The 14,727-nt window shown below is 39.5% G+C and overlaps 1 protein-coding gene across 1 annotated transcript in view; it reads left to right on the plus strand.

Moving 5' to 3' along the window:
• The window catches only part of lrp4 (low density lipoprotein receptor-related protein 4), a 108,896-nt gene that overhangs the window by 57,770 nt on the left and 36,399 nt on the right, over nucleotides 1-14,727 (plus strand). Inside the window, exons 17-24 of the mRNA XM_067994059.1 lie at nucleotides 540-702; nucleotides 1,115-1,340; nucleotides 3,757-4,060; nucleotides 6,493-6,711; nucleotides 7,469-7,603; nucleotides 8,066-8,174; nucleotides 12,967-13,111; nucleotides 14,321-14,434. Coding sequence (XP_067850160.1) covers nucleotides 540-702; nucleotides 1,115-1,340; nucleotides 3,757-4,060; nucleotides 6,493-6,711; nucleotides 7,469-7,603; nucleotides 8,066-8,174; nucleotides 12,967-13,111; nucleotides 14,321-14,434 — 1,415 coding nt within the window. The remainder of the gene's footprint in view (nucleotides 1-539; nucleotides 703-1,114; nucleotides 1,341-3,756; nucleotides 4,061-6,492; nucleotides 6,712-7,468; nucleotides 7,604-8,065; nucleotides 8,175-12,966; nucleotides 13,112-14,320; nucleotides 14,435-14,727) is intronic.

Here is a 14,727-nt window from a genome sequence, read left to right on the forward strand (position 1 = left end):
GGGCCTTGGTTCAACGTCTCATCAGAAAGACACCACTTTGGATAGTTCAGCACTCCTTCAGTACTGCTATTAGGTATCAACCTAGATTATGTGCTCAAGGCGTAGAGTGGGACTTGAACCCACAACCTTCTGACTTAGAGCCAAGAAGGTTACCACTGAGCTAAGGATAATAACAGTGTCTGCAACTAAAAAAAGTAATTCATTGGCTATGAAATACTTTGGCATGTCCTGAGGATGTGAAAGATACTATATAAATCCAAGTTCTTTTTAATGTTCTCCTGTGCTATTTTAATGCATTGGCTAATGTGTTTGCATTAAATTACTGCCTTTGCTATTTTAACACAGTTGTTAACCCATTTATTTTAAGAACACAGACCTCACAATTCTATAATAGGTATTAATGCTACTGCTGGTCAATAGATGAATTATTCAAAAATTAAAAGATTATTTACCCCTTTAGGACAAGTAAGCAGTTGTTATCTAATACTTAATAGTTAATATCTAGATTGTGTTGACATATTTCTATTGTATATTGCTAGGTTCATGTACTGGACAGACTGGGGGGAACATGCCAAACTGGAACGTGCTGCAATGGATGGGTCAGACAGAGTGATTCTCATCAATAGTAACCTGGGCTGGCCTAATGGTCTGGCCATTGACAAAGTAGGCTCCCGGCTCCTGTGGGCTGATGCACACACTGAGGTACACACAGTCACTCTGTACCAGTATATTAAATAATTGGTATATATCATTATATTTCAGCAGATATGACCATTTTCCTGAAGTGACAACCATCACCATTTTTGATATTCCCTCCACAAAGGGTGCGGTTAAATGGGTGTTTGTTGTTATCAGGAATTTCCTGTTTTTAAAATTGATGTTACTCCAAAGCCTAGTTGTGATATCAAAATGGCATCTGATCTATGCAAGAACATTGTCCTTTTCTCAATAGTTATCATCTGGATTCGACCTAGAACACAACTTTGAATGGAAGCCAGGGATATATCTAGTGTTTCATGTACCTTGTTTTGTTTCTTTCTGTTTTGCTTGTTTAAAGAACTGTCCGTGAGAAGAAATCTAGTGTAGTTCCTCAGAATTTATTTTTTTTGCACAGCGTATTGAGGCAGCTGACTTGAATGGTGCTAACCGCCGTACGCTAGTTACACCTGTCCAGCACCCTTATGGCTTGACTCTGCTTGACCCTCACATTTACTGGACAGACTGGCAAACTCGAAGCATCCAACGAGCAGACAAGAACACCGGTGGCGACATGATTACGGTGCGAGGCAACTTGCCAGGGCTCATGGACATTCAGGCTATTGATCGAGTTCAACCTGTTGGTATGTTATATTTTATACTATGTGTTTCTTGCCAGTTGGTTTCTACTTAACGTATGCGGAGGGGTAGATTCTCTGACCTGAAATACATATATCAATAATATATTAAAAATCTTACATCTGTACGCACATTCTGTCTATGAAACCTTATTACCCATTATCACATTTTCATGTCAGTACTTACCATTATAAATTCCTATGTCCACATTTATAATGGATTCTGCCTATGTAAACTTCTCACGCTGTAATTACACCCTCCTGCCAGTAGTGGCACTGCAGCACCTCATTTTTGTAACTCTCAACTTTCAACTCCTCAGCCTGTACTGCAAAGAAACACCCATGTTCCAACCAACTCTACTTTTCTGCTTCCCAAATTGCCCTGTTTTGCTATTTAACGATAAATAATATCATATACGAATAAGAGCAGATGTATGACTTCAAAATGGGGATTGAATTACATCTGTGTGTCATTGTCCAATTATCCTCTCGCCCCCAACCCCTCTTCACTTGAAGACTTAACTTGGTTTTGACTCCCCACGTGCAACACCATGAGTGATTGACTAGTACATAATAAAAATATATCTCACTAAACATCAGTCACCTTCTTCTAAAGGCTGATGAAGTAAGACATTTCTGAACTTCCAAAAGTTTTGCTGAAGCAATAGAAAAATAATGAGACAATATCAACCCATTTAACAGCTGAGCTATGGTATTTTTCTATGTGGTTAAATGCAGCCCAGCAGTTACAGTAAGATTAAAATGATAGGATGAATGTTGGATGAGTAGATTTGTATAACAGTAATTAGTCTAAAACCAAAAAGCATGTGAGAAGCTGGAAGAGGTAATGGAAAGAATGAATAATTCACTATTTCATGGTAGTTTCTTAAGTTTTTTTGGTCTGGGAAGCCAGTTGTATATTCACTTTTTTGCTCAAATTATCAACCAGAGGAAAATACATTAGCTGCTATTTTTATAAATATATAAACATCTGCAGACTACATAGCAAATTTCTACTTTGAAGAAGTTTGCTTTTGGACAGTAAGGTGCACCTACACTATAACTGTAGCACTAGTGTGAAGCCGGTTTGCAGTGTGAATCTGCTGTCAGGGCCTGACCAGATTGAGTCAGTTTGGATGTTGCATGCGATTCACACTCCAAATTTGGCATAGATGCAAAGTGGTTTCAGTTTTGCTTGGATGCTACACTTATGAAGTATGAATCCACTGTAAATATTGGTTTGTAAGATTAACATGAGTGGAACATTACTGGCCTAAGAAGAAGTGCAGAATAGATCACAGCACCAGGTAGGAATATACAGCCAAGTCTTAACTGGAGACAACTTAGAACGATCTACACATAAGTTCGAAAACTAGGCATTTTCTTAAGACAATTGATTCTGGCTGGAATTTAGCAGAGCTAGAGGGGGAAAATATACAGGTTGTCACTGATATAACAGACTCTGGGAGTGATTTTCATCTGCCTACCATCGCGTTCAAGCTGCTACTTGGGGGTGGTAGGCAAACAAAAACCTTAAAAAACTACTGCCAACTGGCCATTCAAGGCCTGCCTGACTTGGAGTGAGCCTGAAAATGGACAGCTAGTGCTCCCACCCGTATTAAAATATCTAAACTGGGGTCCTACTCAGGTGCTCCACCTAGTGGAATTGAGTATTGAGCAGCTGTACCAGCAGTCATTAAAGATACTGTTGCAAGCTGCTCCACAAAACTAAGGAAACAGCAGTGGTACTGATTTTTGTGAGGATAAGGTGATCATGCATGTTCCCCTTGGCCTAAGGAAAATCTTCCGGTCCGTCACTAATCCCACCGTGACCCCACCCTCAACCCTCTCCCCCTTAAGCACCTAGTCTTTAAGTGCTGACTCCCAGCTCAGCTCCGAGGAGGAGCAGCCAGATTTATCCCCTCTCACCCCCGATCGGTGAGCTGCCTGTCAGCACTCGTGATTCATGCAGATGAGGCCCGATGGTTTGAGTCTCTCGCCGGTGCCATTAGGCAGGCAGTGTAATCGCTCCACCCACTCCCTGCCCAATGTGCACTGCATCTGAAAATCCTCTTTGTTTGAAAGGAGGAAGGTGTCATAGAATTTTTTTGGAGAAACAACTAAAAATCTTACAGTTAACTCTTAAGAATTCAGCCGTTTTTTACCTAAAATGATTTGAGTTATCCAGAAATTCAAATTAAGCAATTGGATCAAAATGACACAGTAAACTTTTTAAGTGTGATTCAATTCGAATTATCCATTAAGTCAAATTAAGTGACTTTGATTTAACAAGAGCAAACTGTATATACGAATTGGTTGTATCTCTTCCAGTATTAAAGCCCACTCAAAACCTCCAAAAAGCAGATTTCACGTTAATACTTTCACACTTTGTTGAAAGAGGTTTTGGTTTGTTCCTGTACAGGTTTTAACAAGTGTAGTGTCAGGAACGGGGGCTGCAGCCATCTGTGCCTTCCACGTCCCAATGGTATCACCTGCGCTTGTCCAACGGGAATCCAAATGAAGAATGACGGGAAAACTTGTGACAATGCCCCTGAGACCTATCTCCTCTTCTCCAGCCGTGGCAGCATCCGCCGAATCTCTTTGGATACGACTGATTACACGGATGTGCATGTTCCAGTTCCTGAGCTACATAACGTCATTTCCCTGGACTATGACAGTGTGGAGATGAAGGTTTATTATACAGATGTCTTCCTGGATGTGATCAGGTGAGGACATAGCATTGCCAGTGAGCCACAATGCATTGTCATTATAAACTGTTATCAATGAATGATCATTGTTCACGTCAGATCCTATGGTTTACAAAATAATTTAAATCGAAATGAAAGGGTTGGTACAGCAGTAGCACAGGGTGTTACTATACACGGAGCACTGTGGAATCAGCACCCATGATCTCTCACACACTGAATTCTAATTTTAGCTGTTCCACTGGGAAATGTACCCAATGAAAGTGAGGCACTTCTCCCTGAAAGGGAGAAACAATTGGATGGTGAACCTGGATTCTCTTACACACCCACAGTATCTGGTTGCAGAACGATTTTGGTAGAGTCAGTCAGAAGATAAAACAATTAAATAATGGGGTATAAGGTTTTTTTCTGTATGTGAAAGAGAGTCTTTTAGAAAGCCAAAAAATGCAATAACAAAGCACTAAAGGTTGTCTAATTAAAAAAAATACTACTGCAACATCTCACTGTCTTGATTTTTAGTGTACCAGAACTATACTTCTCTCCTAATGTGCTTTAGGGAGTTTATCCAGAGAGTGCCTAAGCCATTCGGAAAACAGTGGTCTCAGGTTTGATCTCTGTGTTGAGTTAGCTGATTTCAGCTGGGGGAGCGTTTATAATTGACCTGTGTCCCTGGGTGAGGGAAAGGAATATCAGCTAGGATTCTTGCTTCTGATCACTATCTGGTGACTCCTGCTGGAAGTGCGGATAAGACGAGAGACTAGAGAAACGAGGGGCTTTTCATTCAAAGAAATAAGGGGAGCTTTTCTTCGGTTGGCACCTCAGTGTGGGCACAACAGATATTGGAAAATCAGGCAGTTTGGATCAAACACCTGTAAAGGATCCTGCCTGATTTTCCTCCATTTAAATAAACAAAAGGAAAATTGGGCAGGTTCTTTCTCAGGCGTTTGCTCCAACCCACCTAATTTTCCCAACATTTCCTTCGCCCAGACAATTCAGTACACCTGGGCGCAGAACTAGGAAAATCTCCCCTCGCAGAGAGGCGGGAACTGGCACGACGGACAAAATGGCCTCCTGTGCTGTAAAATTCCCTGATATTGCATGTGCGGATGCCGGGTAAGGACAGGATGGAGCGCACCTGTAGTGAAATGTCTGCTGAAACTCACCGTCAAGGCTTACGTATGAAAAATGGCCACTTGGAGGTGACTGAGCTACTAGATGGTGCCCATCACAGTGGAACTGTACTGCAGCAAGGAGTCATCAGCTTCTTGGGAGAGAGGGGAAAATTGCTGAGAAAAATAGAAAAGTGCTTCATTAATAGATGTTGTTTTGACAAACTAGTAAAATGCTGTGGTGCAGTATGCTAGCACTGCTGAGCTTGCTTTACAGTACCTATCAGATGGAGAGTATGATGAGAATGATTTGACAATGAGAATTCAAAATGGGCTTGAAGACTCATACCAGGAAGAAGATAAAGAAATTAAAGTTTCAGCATGGGTTATTCACAATATTATGATGAAATAAATTTCAAAGCAGCCCAAAAATGTGGCCCCTTTACATGGGATAGGTAATATTGAAAAGCTTTCCTTGCCTCTCGAAAATATCTCGGCACCTGGCAAAAAATTTGAACTTTCGGGATTAGAAAATTATTCACACAATTACATCTCAGCAATATTTAAATATTACTTTAAATATATATTTTTTTCATTTTGGCCTACTCCTGTTGCTAATGACTTTAGGAACAGGAGTAGGCCATTCAGTCCCTATAGCCTGTTCCACCATTCAATTATATCATGGCTGGTCTGTTCCTCATTTCAAATTACCCATCTTTGAAGCATATACCTTGATACCCTTACCGAATAAAAATCTGTAGTCTCAGTCTTGAAAATTTCAATTGTCCCAGCACCCACAGCAATTTGGGAGAGAGAATTCTACATTTCCACTGCCCTTTGTGTGGAAAAAGTGCTTCCTGGTTTCAATCCTGAATGGCCTAGCTGGAATTCTAAGATTGTTCTGGCTTCCCTCAAAAGGGGAAATAGTTTGTCTGTATCTACTTTATTGAATTCTTTTTTCATTTTAAACACCTCAATTAGATCACCCTTCAACCTTCTAAACTCAAGGGAATAAAACCCAAGTTTATGCAACTTGTCCTTATATCGTAACCTTTTAAGCCCCAGTATCATTCTGGTGAATCTTCACTGTACGCCCTCCAAGGCTAATATATCCTTCCTGATGTGCGGTGCCCAAAACTTGCACGCAGCACTCCAGGTGGGGCCTGACCAAGGCTCTGTACAGCTGAAGCATCACTTCCTCACTTTTGTATTCCAACCCCCCTTGATTACTTTTTGTACCTGTGTACTAGCATTTAGTGATTTGTGTATCTGGACACCCAAATCCCTTTACTCTCCCACAGTTCCTAGTCTTTTTAGCATAAACTATGCTTTTTGTCTTATCAGACGTGCAAGCCTCAATGGCAGTAATATGGAGACAGTCATTGGCCAAGGTTTAAAAACAACAGATGGTTTAGCCATTGACTGGATAGCAAGGAACCTCTATTGGACAGACACCGGCAGGAACACCATTGAAGTGTCCTGGCTTGATGGAAGCTGCCGGAAAGTGCTAATCAACAACAGCCTGGATGAACCAAGGGCAATTGCTGTATTTCCTAGAAAAGGGTAAGCAAATATTTTTAGGAGAACCAGGGGCCATTTTTGTAGAAGGTCCGTATTATGTGGAAGTACGTCACATTCCATATTACTAAATCAACAGCCACCAGCTTTTTAACCATAGAATAATTGCCACCGTCATGTGAATGGAGAATAAGTCAAGTGCATTTCAGTTCTGGAAGTGGTACTGGACACCCAGAGGTACAACGTTTCAAAACATTCAAATCAAATCAAATTAAGCAAAGTTTACAAAAGAAGAAATTTGGGTAGGCAGATAATTTATTTAAAATTAAAAACAAACTTAGAACACAGCACAGACCCACCACAAAGACTCAGAGGACTCTCTACCCTCCCTCAATCTCTCCAATGCCAAATTAAAAATAAGAAATTTGTATTTTGACATATTAAATTTTTCAGAGAAATGTGCCCATCCCTTTGTAGGGAGGTTGTCCTCCTTTATAGGACTTTATGCAAAGCCTCTGACTGTTGTTTTAAGAATTAAAATGTAAAATTAACCTTCACTTCACGCTCCAGGTTGACAGAACAGCAAGAGACTGCACTGCAGTTCTGGACATTCTCTGCAGCATGTGTCATCACAAGAAAAATGTGACATTGTACATTTGAACTATAAGCATACGAGAAAGTGATGTTGCATAAGTTAATACGTTTGTTTGGATAAACCCGTAGCTATGGAATTAAACGTTCCTGTGAAATAAGCCACTTAAATATAAAAATTATCTGAATATTATTCTTAATATTCTGATAGGTATATCTTCTGGACAGACTGGGGAAATCTTGCCAAAATTGAGCGTGCACAGTTGGATGGCACTGACCGGAAAGTCCTTATTAACACTGATTTGGGTTGGCCAAATGGCCTGACCTTGGATTATGATACAAGAAGGTGAGCTGAGAAAAAGCAAAGATACGAAAATGTGGCCATTGGATAATCAGTATATAAGGGACATGAGTGACTAGAAATTTAGTTAACCAACATAGATTAGGAAGAAAAGCTTTATTCTACCCTGGCTACTTGCCAGCAATATCCTTTACTAGAATCTTAAGATTATCTAGAAGCATTCAATGTGGCAGAAACTTGCCACTCTATGATTGTCTTTGAATGTGATTTTTTGCATGCTATTATACAGAAAATGTTTCACTGTATTGTGAAAATTGTTACTGAACAACATTCATACTACAACAGTAGTGTTGGTGCGAAGCAGTTGGGCGTTAGCTTCCCACCGATGCTAAATTTGGGAGTGTGAACGTTCTTTTTCTCTCTCTCTTTTTCCCCCCTTCTTCCTGGATGTGTACATGAAAAGCTATCTGAAATTTAATTTTAATTAATACAAATCTTTCCTGGCAGGATCTACTGGGTGGACGCTCACTTAGATAGAATAGAAAGTTCTGATTTAAATGGAAAACTACGCCAGGTTCTGGTTGGCCAAGTTACACATCCCTTTGCCTTAACTCAGGTGAGGAGTTTCCCCGTTAACAAATCATTTAAAATCTGTACATTATTAAAAAAATCAGAGATTTGAAACAATGATGTAATGAATGATGGGTAATACAAACACATGATGACAACAACATGAAAGAGAATGGTAAGCACATAGAGTGTGGTGCTCTCTTATTATCAAACCTAGTATGACAGATCAATTTAAAACACCAAACAGCCTTTCAACAATTAGAAATATGTAACAAACCTATTCCAAGAGATCGAGAAGGCACAGACGAGAAATAAAGATGTGAGAAAGAGTCCGCACAATAATTTAAAATGGGTGGGCAGAGATTCACAGATTAACTCAATAATCAGGGCTATTCAGATATCTGCAATTTAGACAATAATTAGCTCAGAGATGCAAATGTAGTTTCTGATCTGCCACCAGTGCTGGTTTTGATATGAAACAAAGTGAAACACTGTCTGGTACAGTTAAAAATCAACAATATGTATACATTTTTGAGCTCATTATTCTCACAGGTCAACAAAATATAACCAATCTGCAAGTAAATATCACTTACTGTTCTAAAATCAAAGACTTGAAATAGTATCTAAACCATTAACCACAGAGTTTCTGAATGGAGTTTAAAATTAGACTGACATTTAGAATATTTATGCAGAAATGAGTGGAGGACATAAATTAACCTCTTTTGAAGCAAGACCTTCCCCCTTTTCTACCCTTTTAAAGTTATTTTTGTCCTCTTCTCTGTTTTCCTTGCACCACATTATTTATGGTTGAAAGGACACGTGGTAACCAACACCTTTTTGAACTAGCCAGGCAAAAGTGAGAGCAGCCCAATGATGACTTCCCCTCACTGGGGCGAGCCTGGCCTTGCGATGCCACAGTTGAAATCAGAATCTCAACATGTGGGTTAACCTATGTACCACTACACTGTACTAGAGCATATTGGCAATCCAACCTGTTGCACCACTATATGACATGGATATGATTAAATCTCTGAACAATTGAAGTGAATACTGCTGGGTTTTACAATGGTATCATGGATATTAATTTCACAATAATCCGATATACAACTTAGGTTCATAATTTCCTTATGCTTTAGAATTGCCAGGTAACTCCTTATTTTACTCTTCAGTGAAACATATTAATCCATGACATAACAATAGCATGACCCAGTAATTTCATATTTACCCTCACAATCATTATTATCATTTCTTCAGCATGAGTATGCTCCCCATGATTTAAAATAAATCTTGGAGTTTGCCTGCGAATTCCTGATATGTGCTCTTGGCAGACAATGCTTCCTACTGTTCAAGTCGGATAGCCAGGTGGTGAAGGATAGAATACTAGAGCCTGGTCTTCAGTTGCTTCCAAGCCTTTATTCTCAAAAGTTCCCTATTGCACACCATGCACCCCCTAGATAAGCTCCCTCCTATAAATGGATACGAGAGTCCCCAATTGATACCCACTACCTGAATACAATTAACACTGATATAAATCACATGCATACAATTAACACCTACCAGGAGTGTGCATTCATAAAATCGGCCCTTATAGGCATGTATTAGTCAGAGTTAATGGTATGGAGGTAGGATTTCCATGGGGGTTCTCCTGATCTTCCGCCATAACTTCAGTGGAAGATCAGTGGAGAACCTTGAGAACGAGTGGAAACAGCTATTTATGCTGCTTCTCCAGAGACTCCGCCAAAGTTATGGCATGAGATTGAGAGGACCCCCATGAAAATTCGACTTATCTGTCATTTTTTACAGGTTATAAAACTTTTGTTTTATTTGTACGTGTACTTTTAGTAGAAGGATGTCATCATTTTAGCTGTGTTTTGTTTTAACAGTTTGACAGAGGTTACAGTGCTATCTCTGGACCAAGCAAGAATTACAGGAGTTATTCCTATTTGGCCCAGAGGGAGCGCTGTTATGGTCTAGAATGGTCCCCGTGGATTGGAAGATAGCAAATGTGACCCCACTGTACAAGAAAGGAGGGAGAGAGAAAACAGGGAACTATAGGCCTGTTGGTCTGACATCAGTAGTAGGGAAAATGCTAGAATCTATTATTAAGGATGTAGTAACAGGGCACTTAGAAAATCATAATATTATTAGGCAGAGTCAACATGGTTTTATGAAAAGGAAATCATGTTTGACAAATCTATTAGAATTTTTTGAGGTTGTAACTAGCAGGGTAGATAAGGGGGAACCAGTGGATGTAGTATATTTGGATTTTCAAAAAGCATTCGATAAGGTGCCACACAAGAGGTTGTTACACAAGATTAGGGTTCATGGGATTGGGGGTAATATATTAGCATGGATTGAGGCTTGGTTAATGGACAGATAACAGAGAGTAGGAATAAATGGGTCATTTTTGGGTTGGCAGGTTGTAACTAGTCGGGTGCTGCAAGGATCAGTGCATGGACCTCAGCTGTTTACAGTACATCAGTGACTTAGATGAGGGGACCAAGTGTAATGTATCCAAGTTTGCTGATGAGAAAGCTAGGTGGGAAAGTAAGCTGTGAGGATGACGCAAAGAGTCTGCAAAGGGATAGAGACAGGTTAAGTGAGTGGGCAAGAAGGTGGCAGATGGAGTATAATGTGGGGAAATGTGAAATTATCCACTTTGGTAGGAAGAATGGAAAAGCAGAATATTTTTTTAAAAGGTGAGAGACTAAGAAAGGTTGGTTGCAGAGGGATTTGGGTATCCTTGTACACGAATCACAGAAAGTTAACATGCAGGTACAGCAAGCAGTAAGGAAGGCAAATGGTATATTAGCCTTTAGTGCAAGGGGGTTGGAGTATAAGAGTAAGGGGGTCTTGCTGCAATTATATAGGGCTCTGGTGAGACCACACCTGGTTGTCCTACCTAAGGAAGGATATACTTGCCTTAGAGGCGGTGCAACGAAGGTTCACTAGATTGATGCCTGGGATGAGAGGGCTGTCCTATGAGGAGAGATTGAGTAGAATGGGCCTATATTCTCTGGAACTTAGAAGAATGAGAGGTGATCTTATCGAAACATATAAAATTCTTAGAGGGCTTGACAGGGTAGATGCTGAGAGGCTGGAGAGTCTAGAACTAGGAGTCATAGTCTCAAGATAAGGAGTCGGCCATTTAGGACCGAGATGAGGAAACATTTCTTCAGTCAGAGGGTTGTGACTCTTTGGAATTTCCTACCCCGGAGGGCTGTGGATGCTCAGTCGTTGAGTATATGCAAGATTGAGATTGATAGATTTTTGGACAGTAAGAGAATCAAGTGATATGGGGATAGGGCGGGAAAGTAGAGTTGAGGAGAAGACCAGCCATGATCTTATTGAATGACAGAGCAAGGTCGAGGGGCCGTATGGCCTACTCCTGCTCCTCCTCTTATGTTGTGGAGATGCCGGTGATGGACTGGGGTTGACAATTGTAAACAATTTTACAACACCAAGTTATAGTCCAACAAATTTATTTTAAATTCCACAAGCTTTCGGAGGCTTCCTCCTTCGTCAGGTGAATGGTGTATGTAACTTTAATATGGCTTTTCGATGTAACAGTGCCATCCTGTGGAGAAACTGAGAATAGCAAATTACAGTAACTATTACCCAGTGAATAAATGGCTATAACTTAATTCAGGGTTCAGATTACATCTGTAACGTACCTGAGCTTCACTTTCATTGCTTCTGATATCATCTGGTACCGTTAATTAAATTACAGACTATTACTCAAACCCAGGCATATGGAGTTTTACAGGTATTATTTGGGCTAATGATCGAAAACTAAGTTGGCAAATCCTAATAGAGGAAATCAGAAGAAATTGCTGATATTGGGAATGGTGGCCATTTGCCTCTTGAAGTGAAAATTGACCATTCCAGATGTCCTGAAGTAAATATTCTGGATTTAATTTAACAACAATTGATCCAGCGTGTACTATTACTGACCAGAAGATAAGGGTGAACACTTGCCCATGGGTAGGATAGAATGTTACCTCTGTGTTCCTTCAGCCAATCCTCATGGAAGTGCCAAAGATTGATGGGCCAATTAGCCTGTTTCTGTGCTATGATTGAGTGTTGGGAACATCTCTGCATAGATCTGTGAGAGCAATGGAAAAATGGGAGCAGTCAGACAGGATACAGGCCATGCTTTTAAGCCTGTTTAGTGGCCAGGACTCGCAGTTGTTCCAACTCTCAGACCAAAGTCTAAGGTGAGTCTGGGCCAGCTTGAAGATAGGGCAGGGATATAGAGTTCAAAATGTTTATTCATCCAAATGGTCAGTAGATTTAGCAAAATTAAGACACAATTTTTATGCTTAATTTGGAACACTAAACAAGGTATTAAATCTAACTGTACTCTTCAGATTCAACACAAATGGAGTTGAAATTCAGATTGGTGTCAACATTTTAGTCGATGAAATAACTGACAGAAGAAGCTGGAAATGTCCTGGCCAGGGTAGAGAAAATTCTTGAGTGAAAAACTTAGAGAATTAAAATACTTTCATTGCAAATTGAAACCTGAGGCTTTCCCAAAGACTATTGTACATTTTCAGTACAGACTGAGTACAAGGGGAATAAAACAGCAGACATGAGGCAGATCAGCTAGACCAGCTCTCCTGCCCTATCCTTGAGGTGATGACATTATTGTGGCGTCATCTACACCTATGTTTGTAAAGAGGGCTTTTTGTCAGATAGGACTTTTTCCCAATGTAAACTTAAATAGTACCTAAAATGAATATCTACACAAGGATTTGCACAACTTTAAATGTGAATTCATCACTTATACGTGCACTGCTCTATGTGAAAACTAAAGTCATTATCTTTACAATTAGCACGATCGCTGGATTTACTGGACAGACTGGCAAACCAAATCAGTCCAGCGCGTGGACAAATATACAGGTCGGAACAAGGAAACTATCCTCGCCAATGTAGAGGGACTGATGGACATCATTGTAGTCTCGCCACAAAGACAAACAGGTATAGTGAGAGAATGGACTAAAAGGATATTATGGTTGTTGCAGAAGAAAAGAGCATTCTTTCACAAACTCAGCGCATATCTTGAATTTTAAAGAGCACTAAACCTTTTGTTTAATTTGCCAAACAAGACAAAAATAACAAGCAGGCTTTCTGCCTCCGCTCCTTCTATGATAGTGGCAATAATATCCCTTTTAAAGGTCTTCATTGCTGGTAACAAACCTTAGCAAAGATATGGTCAAAAAGGACTTAATAATTTTTAACAATGTAATTGAATGGCTGAGCATGAAATACTTCGTCATGTCTATTGGCTTTGTGAATCCAAGTGTAAGTTAATAAACATGTTAATCAATAGTATGCACTTGAAGCATCAAAGCAAAATATACAGTGTCTAACCAGGAGGTGAGATAAATAAAGCAAACCCCAGGCTTCACATAATAGCCCCAACATTTTTGCCATGTAGTAGTTATTTGTACTCACCTTAGGCTCCTAGTCAGGGTTATTCAGGTAACCAGGAACAAAGGTAATTTATTTGTATTTATTTAAAATGTGCACGCCATTAAAATCTGAACACTACACAGGATAATCACCACACACAGCTTTTTTTGGCTAATACCATACAGCTGTGTTTTATGTTGCGTCAAATGTATGAGAATGATAGGTACAAAAATATGATTTTTTTAAATTAATTCCAGTTTTAACAGATCACCATGAGACAAACAGAAATTTGTAACTAAACATATTAATTCAACAAGGGTAGGCTGAACCGTTTGTGACAGTGACAGTGCTGCCTTTCTCAGGATTTTGTTCAAAAGCTAAATTTGTCCACGGATATCTGTTAGTTAAAAGGATGTTATTAGTGGGCAGAGCACTTCTTTTGCTTTGTAAATATGAAACTGATGATGTAATGTGTATCGAAAAACTTCAGTACATTCCAAAATTATCATTGTGTCCCTTGCGCATGATATCGTTTACATGTCATATTCACCATGGCTACATCGTATTCATTCTCCCTCTCTATATGTAAATGCAAGTATAAAAATTATGCAAGCAAGTATAACAAAACAGCAATGATTCTCATCTTTAATTTCCATTCATTTTCTGTTTGTTGTTGCATCTTTCATTATATCCCCAAGGATATGCTTCTGTAAGGATATTGCTGCTTGAAACAACAACAACAAGTTTTACTTTAAATGATTGAATTTGTTTTAGGTACCAACTCATGTGGTGTCAATAATGGAGGATGCACACATCTCTGCTTTGCCAGGGCAGCAGACTTTGTGTGTGAATGTCCAGATGAGCCGGATGGACGGCCATGCTCAGTAGGTGAGTAATAATAAGCATACAAATTGGGAAAATGCCTCCCAAGTAGTTGTGGTTTATATGTGTCTTTTCAATGGTAATGGCTTAAAGACAGAAAACACTGACAGAACGTTTTAAAGGTCTGACCTCATCCAGAATAGATACTCTTTATATGTGTCTATTTGAAAAGCAGATTTCTGCAATCATAGATAAAACATTTCAGGTACAAATAATATACATCTTAATATTCTTATTTTTTTTAAAGGAGTGAGTTTGAAACAAAATAAATATCCAAATTTTGTGCCAATTCAGATGGA

Source organism: Heptranchias perlo, chromosome 12, assembly GCF_035084215.1.
Source record: "Heptranchias perlo isolate sHepPer1 chromosome 12, sHepPer1.hap1, whole genome shotgun sequence".
In the NCBI taxonomy this organism is placed as follows: domain Eukaryota; kingdom Metazoa; phylum Chordata; class Chondrichthyes; order Hexanchiformes; family Hexanchidae; genus Heptranchias; species Heptranchias perlo.